The 14,225-nt window shown below is 47.2% G+C and overlaps 1 protein-coding gene across 1 annotated transcript; it reads left to right on the top strand.

The window, feature by feature from the left end:
• The first annotated feature begins 307 nt into the window (after nucleotides 1-307).
• LOC144259150 (zona pellucida sperm-binding protein 4-like) lies at nucleotides 308-13,880 on the top strand. Its single transcript, XM_077807325.1, has 12 exons — nucleotides 308-515; nucleotides 3,229-3,347; nucleotides 4,683-4,782; nucleotides 5,086-5,241; nucleotides 8,597-8,784; nucleotides 9,218-9,315; nucleotides 10,131-10,258; nucleotides 10,898-11,087; nucleotides 11,170-11,317; nucleotides 11,904-11,982; nucleotides 12,638-12,751; nucleotides 13,732-13,880. Exons 1-12 carry the CDS (start codon nucleotides 308-310, stop codon nucleotides 13,878-13,880), a joined length of 1,677 nt encoding a protein of 558 aa, XP_077663451.1.
• Nucleotides 13,881-14,225: the final 345 nt, after the last annotated feature.

Genomic DNA, 14,225 nt, shown 5'->3' with positions numbered 1-14,225 from the left:
CAGACACTGCCTCCTCCATTTCCATTTTGAAATCTGTTTATTTTTCTTCAGCAAATATAGCTGCATTTCAAAAAGTCACTTCAGAACAAATAAAAGGGGCTAAATGTGGAGCAGGTGCTGTCAAAATTTAAACAGGAGAGGGAGTGCAAGGTGTGAATTGATTTTGGGCTGCCCTCCTCAGGGGTGCATAGCAGTCTCACCTGGAGTCAGAAATGCATCTTTGTTCTGCCCAATTGCAGCTCAGTTAAGGGTATAAGAGTGCTCCCCAGGGAGAGGGTGCCTTAGGAGCTACTAGATAGACAGCAGGATGGGAGTAATAAAGCAGCAAGGGACTTCTTGGGGTAGTCTTGTTTGGATATTTTGTAGCTGCCTTTCTTTAGCCTGGGGGGCTCCGAATGTCTTTAAAGATGCAGTATTAGTATGGGACCATATCCTACTAGATTGTGGCTGGAAGAGCTTGCAGTTAACCCTTCCTGAAAACCATCCTGAGATGATTTCCCTTCTGAGTGCTCTGGGTAAGTGAATTACATGGAATGAGACAGCCTCTTATCCGGCTAGAAGATAAAGCTGGGTGAATAAAAGTGTAAAGTTGAGGGAGCTTTACTCTCACTTCCTCCCTTTTGTGCAGTCCACTGGGTTCCCCAAGGCATCTGCCCTGTGTAGAAGTGTTTGTATGTGAGCAAGGTGGGTGTGGAAAACCAAACCAACAGAAAAGCAGGCCAGCTCCTCCACTGATGTAAAGTGGTATAATTCTGCTAAACTCAAATGATCTGTCTTAGACCAGCTGAGGCTCTGGCCCATAAACTCAAAAGGGTAGCTAGCATTTTACACTTGCTGCCCTGACTTCCCTGTTACTCCATTGGAGACCTGCTGCAAAGAACATTCAAGCCCACGATGCACAGGTGCAAGGCTGTGGAGTATTTTGTCCTATTGCTGTTGCCTTTGAGGGGTTGTACTCTATTCCCCCCCACACACAGACACCTTGTAGGTGTGTCCTGGTGACTTAATACTATTGCATCTGAAGAAGTGGCTTTTTTACCCATGAAAGCTTATGCCTAAATCTTAGTTTTTAAGGTGCTGCCAGACTCCTTGTTTTTTTAATACATTTGAGGCTCTTGCTCCTAAAAGAGCATAAGCCAAGCTGCCTACCATGTCAAGTCCTGTGGTGCTTCTATGCTAACTGCTTCTACAAACCTGAACTGTACTGCACTATTTCAAAGGGTATTAGCACCATGTTAGAGATGTATGCATTGAAGAGCTGAGAAGTAAAGTGACTTGCCTAAGGTAACAGTTGCAGGGGAGGGGTGTAGCCAACCTGGCATGAGCATTAAGAAGCTCCTCCAGATTCTTGCTCTGTGCTTAATCACTAAGCCCTGGTGCTCTCCAAAGATTTCCTGTTTGATCACAAGTGGGTGGAGTCTGGTATTCTTGGACTAGAACTGCAGCTATAGCTATTCTATATGTAAGCGGGGGAATAGTCCCACTCTCGTGGGGAACTTTCCTGGCTTCTGCACTACCCTGGTGAGGTGGGCTAGTGAAAGGATCTGAGTCCTCTCTCCCACTTCCTTTACCCAGTGGCCTCCCTGCCCTTGAGGACTCCCCTTCCACTCTCCTGTCTGGCAGAGTCCTCGTAACCCCAACAAGGCTGGGCCTAGGATTCCTGGGGGGCTTGACCCCCAACCCTGCTGTGGTCACCTAGGACAGGAGCTAGGGTGTCCCCACTCCTGGCTACTCTCTCTGCACTGGGCACTTCTCTGACCATTATGTACAAGTTAAAGCAAATGCAGGTTATTTAATCAACAATTAATCTTAAAAAGAATAAGGGGAAATGGGAAAGGTTAAAGGAAACACATCACCCCGCTCTGTGGCAGGGATCATCACAAACAATGTCTCTGGAATGTCAGGGCAGTTCAGTCTGTCCCTTGTAAGTCCCAGGCCCTGGCTGTGCTGCAGGGATGCTGTGGGTTGGACACTTGCTCTGGTGGTGGCATCACGCTCTCAGGCTCGAAGTGGCAGGACCCTTCTTCCCAGTGTTGCCCCTGCCCTGTTGGGATTACGATCCAAGCCTGGCCTGCAGAGCCTCTTGGCTGAGGCATCTCCCTGTGCTGGGCCCGCTGCCCAGGGTCCCCCTTGCTCTCCCCAGCTGCTCACTGCACCCAGCTCCAGACTGCTCCAGCCCCAGCTGCACCACTCTGTCTCTGCACTGCTGCTGCTCTGCCTTCAGCGCCCTGGGCTGTTTCTTTGGCCCCCTCTGGCTCTGGTTGCTGCAGCTCTGCTCACAGGGCAAGTCTGCTCTCTCTGGGCTGTGCCCCTGGCTTTGGGGCTGCAGCGCTGCTCCCAGGATAGGGTCTGCTCTCTCTGGGCTGCTTTTCTGGCCCCTCTGGCTCTGGCACAGCTCTGCTCCCCAGCTTAGCTTGGGCCACTGCTTTCTCCTTAGCTTGTCCCCATTCTGTCTGACCCAGGCAATTCCAGCTCACACAGAGGATGGGACCCCCCCTTCCCTTCCCTCCCCTCCCCTCCTGACTCCCTGAGTAGTCTGCCCACCTTGTCATTCAGGCTGACCTGGAGCACTGGCCTCTCCCTATTGTTCCTGGGGACTATCAGTCTCAGGTTCCTGACTTCCCATCAACCCTTCCCCTTTTAGTACTGGAGCTAGCCAACCAAAACACCCCCACGGAATGTTAGTAAGGGGGCAACAGTCCCCTTACATATAGCTTATGAGCTTGCATGGGCTGGAATGCATAAGGGCACTGAACCCTTTCTTTACTTAGGGTTAGTATTGAAGAATTTGCTCTCTGTAGGTCAGGGGTTCTCAAACTGGGGGTTGGGACCTCCTCAGGGGGTTGCGAGGTTATTACATGGGGTGGTTGTGAGCAGTCAGCCTCCACCCCAAACTCTGCTTTGCCTCTAGCATTTATAATGGTGTTAAATATATAAAGTGGCTTTTAATTTATAAGGGGGGGTTGCACTCAGAGGCTTGCTACATGAAAGGGGTCACCAGTACAAAACTTTGAGAACCACTGCTGTAGGGCTACTTACTGAAACAAACCTCTGTGAGGGGTAGTACAACTTTTTCTCTTCCATATCATTCAATAATTGGATAGATTGATCCATACATGTTGGACCCTTCCTATTTCATCACTGAGCAGTTGTGGGTCACTCAGCTGTTGGGATATGTTTGTCCCACAGGATTCTCTATTGTCTGCTGACTCTAGCCTTCCTTCCTAGATTTGGAAGGACTGCCTCATCCTCTGTCCAACTCTACGTGTGGTGTCCTTATCTCTCAGAAACAGGATGGTTCAATGATTGTCACTGCTCCCTACGCTGGGTGTTTCTTCATCAAGAAGGTAGGGCCTCTTCTGTCTGCAAGGAATAGCAAAGGGATGCACAACTGTTACCTGGAGATCTTGTTTTCTGGCTATTAGGAACAGTATTTAGTTGTTGGGAAGTGGGCGGGGGGGAAAGGAGGAAGGGTTGGGGGATGGGGTGGAAGAATGTGGCTGCAATCCAACAATCCCAAATAGAGGCTTAAAACCAAAGGGAAACTTTTCCTATTAGAAAAGAAGGGAGCTTTCTCTCAATCCAGACTGCTAGTGTCTTCAAGTTAAGCTTCTCCAAGACTTGGCAAGCTTCCTTCTCCCATTTAAGGTGTCCTGTACCTTGCTATTGTCCACTCTCTAGAGACCATTGCAGTCAATGAGGAAACAAGTGTGAAGTCATTATAACTAGAATTTTACTCCTCACTTGTAAGAGTTGGTGGTAACACTTTTTTAATAAGCTAAAGAAATTTCTTCAGTTGGATGAGACTCCTTCCTATTAAGGAGTGTTTCAAAATACAAACAAATGCCCTGTTTCTGAAGTGTGTTTGCATGTTGGCTAATGTCAACCATCACTCTTGACTTAAATTCCACAGTATATATGAGACTTTACTTGCACCTGAAGTCTATGGGAGGGCGCAGTGACTCTGAATTAACACAGAGCCTGCTTGTCCTTTCCCATCTACAAAAATTAGATATACTCCATAATGGAGTCTCTCTGACAGAAGCCAGATGAGAACTGGACCCAACATGTAAGCTACTCCTGCAGTAGGCAAGAAGGCTCCCCTGTCCTTTTTTTTAAAAGAATTACAAGGTTGTATACCACAACTTGGAGCAGCTGAGTTGAAAGTTTGTGTGCTCCCCAATTTGGGTTCTTGGGTGGGGGTTGGGGGGGAAATGTGGGGGTGGAAAGACCCAATACTATGACTTATCAATCACAGCTAACCAACAGCTCAAAGTATTCAAGATTCTGGACTTGAACACAGACTTGGGGTCCATCTCCAGGTGAAATGTTTAGACCATCAAACTAATTGTCTCACCTCAGCTGAGGGTATAATGCCACCTGAGGCAGCTTTAGGAGCCAGAGTTCACAAACTTGACCTGGTATGTCACTGAGAAATGGAAGATGCTTCTGGATGGCTAAGCACTCTCCATAACATGTTCCAGGTCCTCAAAATCCTGGGTCCAAAAGCCACTCTGCTCAGAATGGGCTTTGGTGTGGTCCCCATTAGTCCACCCATTGAAGGAGTATGGTTGGTTAACTTGTGATGGAGTGGGGGGAATACTCTTCCTTTCTTAGGAACAGGAGGAGGGGTGGAGAAGCTCTAATCACCTTGGTTTGGTTTCCACCCACTCTTTCTGCAGAATGGTTATTTCCTCATGACTATCCGGATTAAAGGAATAGATGACACTGGGGAAGTATCTTTCCATGAAGAAGAACTGAGATGCCCAATCCACCTGCCAGGTACAATTTTAGGTTCCAATGTCCCAGCCTGAAACTGTACTGGCTGCTGTTCTGGGGTGGGGTGGCAGGGGGAAGAAACACTATGTACCTTAGTGTGCTGGTTTGCCACATCACTTGGTGTTGGGTGCTCTTTAGAGACTCAAGTGGCTGTGGTGCCTCAAAAGCCTAGAATACGTGGGAGGCCAGACTGATGCATAGTGAACATGGGCTGCCACAGTGCCTAGAAGAGACAGGCACTCTGCTATATGGCTCCAAGTGGAGCAGGGTTCATTTGACTTGAACTAACGCTTCTCCTCTCTCCAGCTCTAGATGCTCCAAGTAGTAGTGTGTGCACAGCTGTTCTGCGCCCAGACAGGCTGCCTTGTGCCACACCACCTGTGTCTCAGGAAGAATGTGAAGGGAAAGGCTGCTGCTATAGCCTTGGTGACCCTGTTGCTCCTTGTTACTATGGCAACACAGGTGGGTTGGACTCCTAAAGGTGTATCTTGGAGTAACCAAGTGGCATCTGAGCATCTTAACCAGGTGTCTAGTGTAGTTGGGAATGCTACCTTCAGAGCTGGAGCTACCATGAGGCTGTTCCACTGGAATTTGGCTAGCACCATCTCATAAAGTTTAGGGCCAGAAGGGACCATCATGATCATCTAGTCTGACTTCCTGTACGTCACAGGGCACAAACCTGCCCACCCCACTCTGAAATAGATCCATAACCTCTGGCTGAGTTGCTGAAGTCTTCAAATCTTAATTTAAAGACTTCAGGTTCCCCAGAATCCATCATTTACATTAATTTAAACCAGCAAGTGCCTATGCTCTGTGCTGCAGACAGTTTAAAAACCCTTAGGACCTCTGCCAAGCTGATGCAGGGAAAATTCCTTCCTGACACCACATGGCAATCAGTTAGACTAGGGGGTTTTCAAACTTCATGTACTGCAACCCCCTTTTGACAATGAAAATTACTACAAGACCCCAGGAGGGGAACAGAAGCCTGAGCCCATCAACCTGGGCATGGGGGCAAAGGCCAAAGCCCAAGGGCTTCAGCTCCTAGCAGGGGGCCTATAACCTGAGCCCTGCCACCTAGCTGCTTCCTGCCCTGGGTGGTAGGGCTCAGGCTTCACCCCTGGGCCCCAGAAAGTCGAACGCTAGCCCTGGTGACCTATTAAAATGGGGGTTGTGATTCAGTTTGAGAACCACTGAGTTAGATCAAGCACATGTGGGTAGATCCACTAAACCTGTGACCCATGAACTGCTTGCAGCCCAATCTGCACAGAGCTGCAGCCCATGTGACATCCTCATTGCCATAGAGGTGGTATCATATGCAACCCACATAACCCATTGTGGGTCACATATGCCCTTCCATCTAGTGTTGGAGGTAGAACATCTGCAATTGCTATTAGCAAATTTTTAGGCCATTGTAGGTAGGCATCATACCATTCCCTTTGATAAATTTCTATCAAGCTCAGTCTTACAGGCAGTTAGGGTTGGGTTCCCCCTGCACTACTCCCTTTGGAAGGCTGTTCCAAATCATCCCTCTTCTGAAAGTTAGAAACCTTTGCCTAATACCATCTAAACTGGTTGATAGACAGTTTGTATACACTGTTTTGCCAACACCTGGCCTTAACTTGTGTAACTCAACTGTCTCTCCCTGTTATACTCCGATTGCTCTCTATAAATACATTCATCTCCCCTCAGCCTTTGTTTTAAGGAATTTGCTTATTTAGCCTAACAAGCCTCCTCTCAAGGCAGGTTTTCCATTCCTCTGGAACAGGTACAGAGAAGGGTTTCTAGGATGACCAGTTAGACTTAAACATGGGAGACCATAACTGCCACAGTATTCCAGATGAGGGCCTCACTAGTGCCTTGTATAATGGCAATAACTTCCCTCTCTCTACTAGAAATACTTACCTGATGCATCCTAGGATTGCATTAGCTTTTTTCACAACCACATCACATTGGCAGCTCATGGTCAAGAACAGGCTGACTAATACACCTGGGGGTCTTCACCTTTGTCACTTCCAAGTGATAAGTCCATAGCTTATAGCAAAAATTCTTGTTAATGCAAAGCAGAAGTTAGGGACTATTAAATTTCATCCTATTCCTCCAGTTTGAGTTTGTCCAAATCTTCTTGTAGGATATTCCAGCCCTCCTCCACATGGGCAATACCTCCCAACTTTGTCATCTACAAATTTTATTAGTACACTCCCATTTCTTGTGCCAAGGTTACTATTAGACGTCTTAAGACTGATCCAAAACCAATCTGAGGAACTCCACTACTAACTAGCCTCTGGCTTGGCAGTTCACCTTTCAGCATAACTTGTTGTAGCTTCCCCTTTAACCAATTCCTTGCCCAACTTTTGATTCTCCATTAAACTGGAGAAGGGGATTAACTTCCCATGTAGAATTGTATCCCATGCTAAATTGGGATAGCTGTCTCAAACACCCAGATGTGGTCTGATGGCTTGTGTTCAAGAATTGAAACAAAGGGTGGAACAACATAGGCACTGAAGTCCCCCACTGCAATCGACAATGTCCACTGAGCCCTTTGGGCACCTAATGACACTTGGTGCCTGAGGTTTTTTCCAAAAGTAAAAATTTCCTAGGTGTTTATTTCCTTCTAGGGTGCAGCAGCAGTGGGCATATCCAGGGGCCAGTCTCAGACCAGGGCCCCAGAATGGTACATGAACTAGGGCAAGACACGTTTCAGAGTAACAGCCATGTTAGTCTGTATTCACAAAAAGAAAAGGAGTACTTGTGGCACCTTAGACTACTCAATTTATTTGAGCATGAGCTTTCGTGAGCTACAGCTCACTTCATCGGATGCATACTGTAGAAACTGCAGAAGACATTATATATACACAGAGACCATGAAACAATACCTCCTCCCACCCCACTCTTCTGCTGGTAATAGCTTATCTAAAGTGATCATCAAGTTGGGCCATTTCCAGCACAAATCTGGATGAAATGCTAGGTCTCTTGCAAGCAAACACCATCAAAGGGCACAGAGCTGTCCTTCCTCCACACCTAAAGTCTCAGACCGTAATCCATGCGTTGCTGACTTTCATAACTGTTGCTGCTGGTGAACTTTTCCAATTAACTTTGGAGGGCCTGGCTGAGTGGCCAAACTCCTAGCAGGAATTCCTTGATAGTTTGCTGCCTTAAACTATCTCTACACAGCCAGGGTCAGGCTTGTAAATGTCAGATCCTAAACCTAGTGGGACTTGTCTAAAACTCCTGGCTGGTTCCATCCCCTCATGGGAAGGAGGCAGAATTAAATCTCATCACTAATAAAACCTTGGGAAGGGCTGGAAATGATAGCATTGGAGCTGGCCTTGGTAACTTTGGGTGGGTCTGCAAAACTGTTCCCCTCCTCCCAAAGTTAACCTGCCACCATCACACCACTGTGCATTAGGCATGCCTGTAGGTGTCACATGATTAGCAAGATGACAAGAATACAAAAAATCCAAGGTGAGTGAGTTTGGTGCATATCTTCCACAGGCCTCAGTTAAGATGGGGAGGTGTGTAACTATAAACACAATCGCTGCTCTGAAGGACCATCAGACTTATTCTCCCAACACCTACTGCAGAAAGAGGCCATTGTTGGATGACTAGTTTGCATCCTTTCCCAACTGAAAGGGATCAATATTTAAAGAGCAAAGACTCTCCCTCTGTTTTTGGGCCCCATCTGACTTGGGAAAGCTAAGGTTGGCTCTGCTGGGTACTACAGGGAGCAAATCTGTTCGAAGAGAGGCTTGCTGAGGGACAAGATGGCAGCATTCTCTGTGTAGAGTCTCACCAAGTCTTTCTGCTGCATGTCTTTCAGTGACAGCACAGTGTACAACTGATGGCCAGTTCTCCATAGCAGTCTCTAGAGATGTGACTTTGCCACCACTGATCCTGGACTCTGTGCATCTGGTCAGTGGGCATGGCAGTAGCTGTATCCCTGTGGCCAAGAGTAATGCCTTTGTTCTGTACAGATTCCCACTCTCTGCTTGTGGAACTACTTTCCAGGTAAGAGGGCAGCAGGAAAGGGAGATAGCCTTCCATGACTTCTCTTCTCTGCTGGGGGGTGGTCTTTGCTGCTGCTTGTCAGGGTCTGAGTGGGATAAACTAGTTTCTTTCTTCAATAAATTTCATGGCTATTAGAAATTCAGGTAGAAAAGGTTGAAGAGGTAGACACCTAGGAAGGAGTGTCTGGGTGAATGAGAAGTAGCCACTAAGGGAATGCCTCTGCTTTCCCTCTTAAATGAACATCCAGGGGAGCAAATCACCCCTTATTTCTGGCTCTGGCTCAGGCCACTCACCACTAACTCTGCATCTCTCTTGCTTTAGGCAAGAGCCAAAAGGCAGAGCTGGATACTCAAGAATGCCAAGGTCTTCCAATTTGGGACCATACCCTTCTGGAGTCCTTGCAATGATTAATGCTAATCCCTTTTCTGTACAGGGAGCTGGAGACCAGGGTGTGTATGAGAATCAGCTTGTGGCAGACAGGGATGTGAGAAGCTGGAGCACAGGGTCTATCACCCGGGACAGCACCTTCAGGTACTTGTGTGTGTTAAGCTCTGGGGAGGCCTGTATGGGAAGAATGTTCTAGATTCCTCTGACCTTCTGGTGGTGGTCAGGAGCACTGCTAACCTGACAAGACTCTGCTAATATTGTTCTGAAGGGCAGAAATCTGCAGGTGGAGTGGATCTGCCTGCATGTTTAAGAAGGGACTTCCTAGCCCCAACACTGCCATCTGCATTCCTCTGCAGAGGGCTACTACCAATCCCCTGAATACAGGGTTTGGGGGAACCCTATATGGACACAGTCTTTACAAGTCAACTTAAATCCTTCCCAAGTAACAAGCTTAACAGAAGCCACTTTTGGACAGGAATAAATGTCTATGGGGGGAATTCCAGTATAACTATACTAGTCTAAATTAATGCCTGGAGTTGCATCAAACCTTTGTGTATAGAGTTGGCCTAAGGCAGACTCTGGGGTGGGGAATATGGGGAGAGTTGGGAGGAACAGGATCAACACCCTAGTGTATGCAGCTGACTGGCTGCTGGGATGGGCTTGGGATGACCAAGTAGCTTGTCTCACCTGACAGGATGACTAAAACTATGGCACAGGAGGAGGGACTAGGACTTGAAAACCTCCACATATCTCCTGATGCATTTGATCTCCCTTGTAGCTGTAACTCTTCTACCTTAGAAGAGACTCCTGAAATTGCTTGTGAATCTCTTCCTCTACATGACTAGTTGATGGTGGTCAGGTGGTTCCCTCATGGGACAGGGAGATGCACTGCACAGCATGGAACTAGCTGGCTGCTAAGGGGAATAGAACACTCATTTGACTCTTCCTGTGCACACCAGGCTACATGTCAGCTGCAGCTACTCCACTGGGGACTTCCTTCCACTCAATGTGCAGGTCTTCACCTTGCCACCGCCTCCACCAGTCACTCAGTATGGCCCCCTCACTCTGGAGCTGAGGATTGCCACAGGTAACAGTGACATCTACCTTAGCAGAGGCTAAAATGCTTGGAGCCCACCATGCCTGGGTACTCTTTCTGGAGAACTCCCATTGCCAACAACCAGATTGGAGGTGGGGGATGGAAAAACAAGTTCTCAATGTCATAGGAGATTGGTGGTTCCTACAGGGAGCTGCTACTTCAGTCTTAGAGCCCTGAAGTGGCAACATTAAGTACATAGAACAGGGAGATGCAAGTCCAGGGTAACGTTACTAGCAGTTTTCCCAGGGTCTGAAGATCCAAAGAACTAGCATGGTTTTGTGATCAACTGATGTCCAAGTCACTGCAGCTCACAGAAGAACCTGCAATAGCAGGCACTTTCTCTTTCCTGACTGTAAAATGTCCCCTCTTCCTCAGTTTACTGGAGTCTTTTCCTTATGGGGAAAATAGATGCCTCAGTTGTGGATAGCTATGGAATAGTATTAGTTGCTGTCAGACAGGATTCTGAATTAGTTTGAGCACTGGTCTGATCTGCAATGGGAATTCCTGTGCAAAGCTCCCCATATCCAAGTGTTTATAGAACCAAGACTTACCACAGTGGACCCTAAAGAGACAGTTCTCCATTATGTCCTGATCTCACTCTTGCTTAAGACTGTAACTCTCATCCTACAGACCAACAGTATAGTAGATACTATGTCAACAGTGACTATCCTGTGATTAAACTTCTGCGGGATCCAGTCTACATGGAGGTCCGAATCCTGCAAAGAACAGACCCAAACCTAGCTTTGGTTCTGCACCAATGCTGGGCCACCCCAAGCACTAATCCCATGCAGCAGCCACAGTGGCCCATTCTAGTGGATGGGTAAGTGACTGGTTCAGAAAATGTATGGGGCTGTGGAAGGCTACTAGTGGGCTCCTGTCTCATTGCAGCTTGCCTTTCTCAGGTGTCCATACACAGGTGACAACTACCAAACAAAGCTCATCCCTGTGGGAGCTGCTTCAGGGCTGCAATTCCCATCACACTACCAGCACTTCATCATCAACACCTTTACCTTTGTGGATCTTGCCTCCCAGAAGGCACTTAGTGGACCAGTAAGTCTTATGTAGTTCAAAATGCCTTGTTTCAGATCCTGTGTAAGGCTTGTTGGTCATGCTTGGAAAGATCCCCATACTGAGTTAAAACTTGGTAGAATCATGTTTAATCTATTAATGGCACACCCCCCCACAAACACACTGAAAACACTACAGAATTATGATTTAGGAAGGAGCCTGACTGGTCTTGCAGCATTAGTCTTGGGTCCTGCACCTCCTTTCCAGCACTGCAAGGTCTACCAAGCTCTGAACAGAAATTCCAAGTGGCTTTGGTGGCTTCCACCTATCCAGATGTGCTAATTAGCAACAAGCTAGGACTCCTTTTTTAGCAGCCAGTCTCCTTCACTCCTTACACTGAACTATTTGGATCCAGATACCTTGCTGTTCCAACCCCTCTAATGTTAAACACTTAACAGTCTTTACTTCCCCACCCCTTCAGTCAGTTCTGGGTCTCCCAGGGGAGATTGGGGAGACTTGGCTGCTTACTTGATGAAATAATACTTTGCAAAACCATAATTTTATGGTTACTAGCTACAAGTTCAGTCAGAGGTTTTCTTCAGTCTCCCTCTTGCATCTTCCCTTACAGGTCTACTTTCACTGCAGTGCTTCAGCATGTGTCCCATCTGCAATGGAATCCTGCAAAACTCTCTGCACCATGACAAGAGGTAAGAGCTATATACCTAACTTCAGGATGGGGCCAGAGGCACAATGCTTGCACAAACATCTTTTTGAGGATGGAGGGCTTCAAAGGTCTTGTGCCCTTATTTCCCAAGGTCATACTTTCTGTGGGCTGGAAATAACTCTTAGTTGAGCAACATGGCTTTAACTTTCCCTAGGGAGTAGGAAAGACTGATTGTACTGGGTCCAAGGAGAGATGCCAAGGTCACCTGGAAGGATGGGGTATCTATGGGTACTCTCAGGAGTATAACTGATCTCCCTCCAAAGTGAGGAGCTTCAGGAGAGGTTAAGGCTAAATCTGACACAGCTCACTTAATATCAGTTTTGGCATGGCACTCTAAAAGGCTCACTACCCCAGAGATACTAAAACAATACACAAGAGCTACTTGACAATGAGGAATATTTGGAGGCTCATTTTTTGGTGTTGCAGTAATGGGTTTTGAGGATGACTGAGTAATGGTCTGAACAAACACTAGAAGCCATGCCCTAGACATGGGCTACATAGGAAAACCTGCATACGTGAGGAACAGGATGGGGGAGGCAAGGCCTGAGACCTAGAGTAGGATGGGGGTGTACAGGGCCTTCCTAATAAGGATGAAAACCACCACACTCTGGTACTAATGTCTCCTTGTCTCCAAACAGCAAGAAGAGCACCTGAGAAGCAGGCCTCAGAAAATGCTCCAAGGTACTTGGTGACCACAGAAGGACCTGTGGACTTCCAGAACACTGAAGTGGATCAGACCCTTGAACAGAAAGGTAGTAAATGGAGGTGGTGCTGGTTGTCCCAGCATATTCAATGGTTCTACTGTAGTGCAACACTCACCTAGAATTGGGGTATGACTTTGGGGATGAGTGGAGGATTGTACCACTAAAATGGTGGTCCCCCTTTTCTTTGGGGACATAATTACTGGACCTCCCATTCTTACTGCAGGCTTTTAAATAAACCTGCTCATCATCCAGCTTGGAAGACAAGTGCTGTAGGGGAAAACTAGGACCTGGATTCTACTTGGTTTAGAACTGGTTGACTCCTAGAGTAGAACAAAAGCCTGAGTGTCAATATGACAAACCATGATGTCTTCATGGAACAACCAGGATAGGGTTTGGGGTTCACCAGTGGAGTGTTGGCCTCCTGAGTAACATAGCTTTCCATCCCTTTCTGCGAACTCTCAGACTGCCTGCAATTTCATAGAATCTTAGATTAGGGCTGGAAGAGACCTCAGGTCATCTAGACCAACCCCCTGCTCAAAGCAGGACCAACCCCAACTAAATCACTTCCAGCCCAGGAGAAATGGGACTCTGGATGCACAGTAGGGAGGAGCTTCAGAAGCCTGCAGTTGCTAGGGATCCCCTCCCTTTGTGCCCTAGGGAAGGAACTGGTGACCTTAAATCTGAGGGTCCACATCAGCCCCTCCTTGGGTGGGACTAGCAAACTGGGACAATGTTTATTAAAACAGCTTTGGGGGAGTTGAGAGCAGTGCAATAGCTAAGGAGCTTGCAAACTGATCTCTACAATGTTAAGTTAGTCCCCTTCTGTCTTATAACTTACCTAGCATTAACATCTTATAGCCACTAGAATCTGGAAGTTAGAAGTACAGATTAAACTAACTGCAACACTTTACCCAGGCACTTCCAGCAATGGAAATAGAGTAGGAACCTAGTCACCATTAAGTGGTGGTGGATTATTCATAGATCACCTTTGCCTGAACTGTTGCTTGACCATACATTTCTTCTCACAGGCTCCCAGTGGACTAGAGATCTCCTGTCCCAGGAATGGGAGCAAATAATGATGGTTGCAGTAGGAGCTGGTGCTATTGCTCTGGTTTTTGTTGGAGTAAAGTATTGGCAAAGACAAACACTAAAACAAAAGAATATAACCCCTGAATAAAAGTATATGAAGGACCTGTGACTTGGAGTTAGTTCTTACTGGGGGGAGAAAGAGGGTCCTTCATGTTTGGCCCTGTGTGAAGTTACCAGTGTCCCTTACAGCAGAAGTGCTGGTCTCTTTCCACTGAATTGTGGACTCTGTATTAGTGCACACAACATGGGCATGTTTAGGGTGCAGCATGCTACACTGTCAGCACTCCCTAGCATACCTGCATGCTCAGGGGGCTTTCAAACATCTGCAGGGTTATAGAGCAAAATAAACATGTCTCCCTCTGGCAGCTGGAATGGAACTATACAAAGAGCTTGACATAGTGTCTGTCACAAGCTGGAACAAGAAGTCTCACTC

The sequence above is a fragment of the Eretmochelys imbricata genome, chromosome 1 (genome assembly GCF_965152235.1).
Source record: "Eretmochelys imbricata isolate rEreImb1 chromosome 1, rEreImb1.hap1, whole genome shotgun sequence".
NCBI lineage: Eukaryota > Metazoa > Chordata > Testudines > Cheloniidae > Eretmochelys > Eretmochelys imbricata.
The sequence above is the reverse complement of the archived record's forward strand: the minus strand, read 5'-3'. Positions and strand labels throughout refer to the sequence as shown.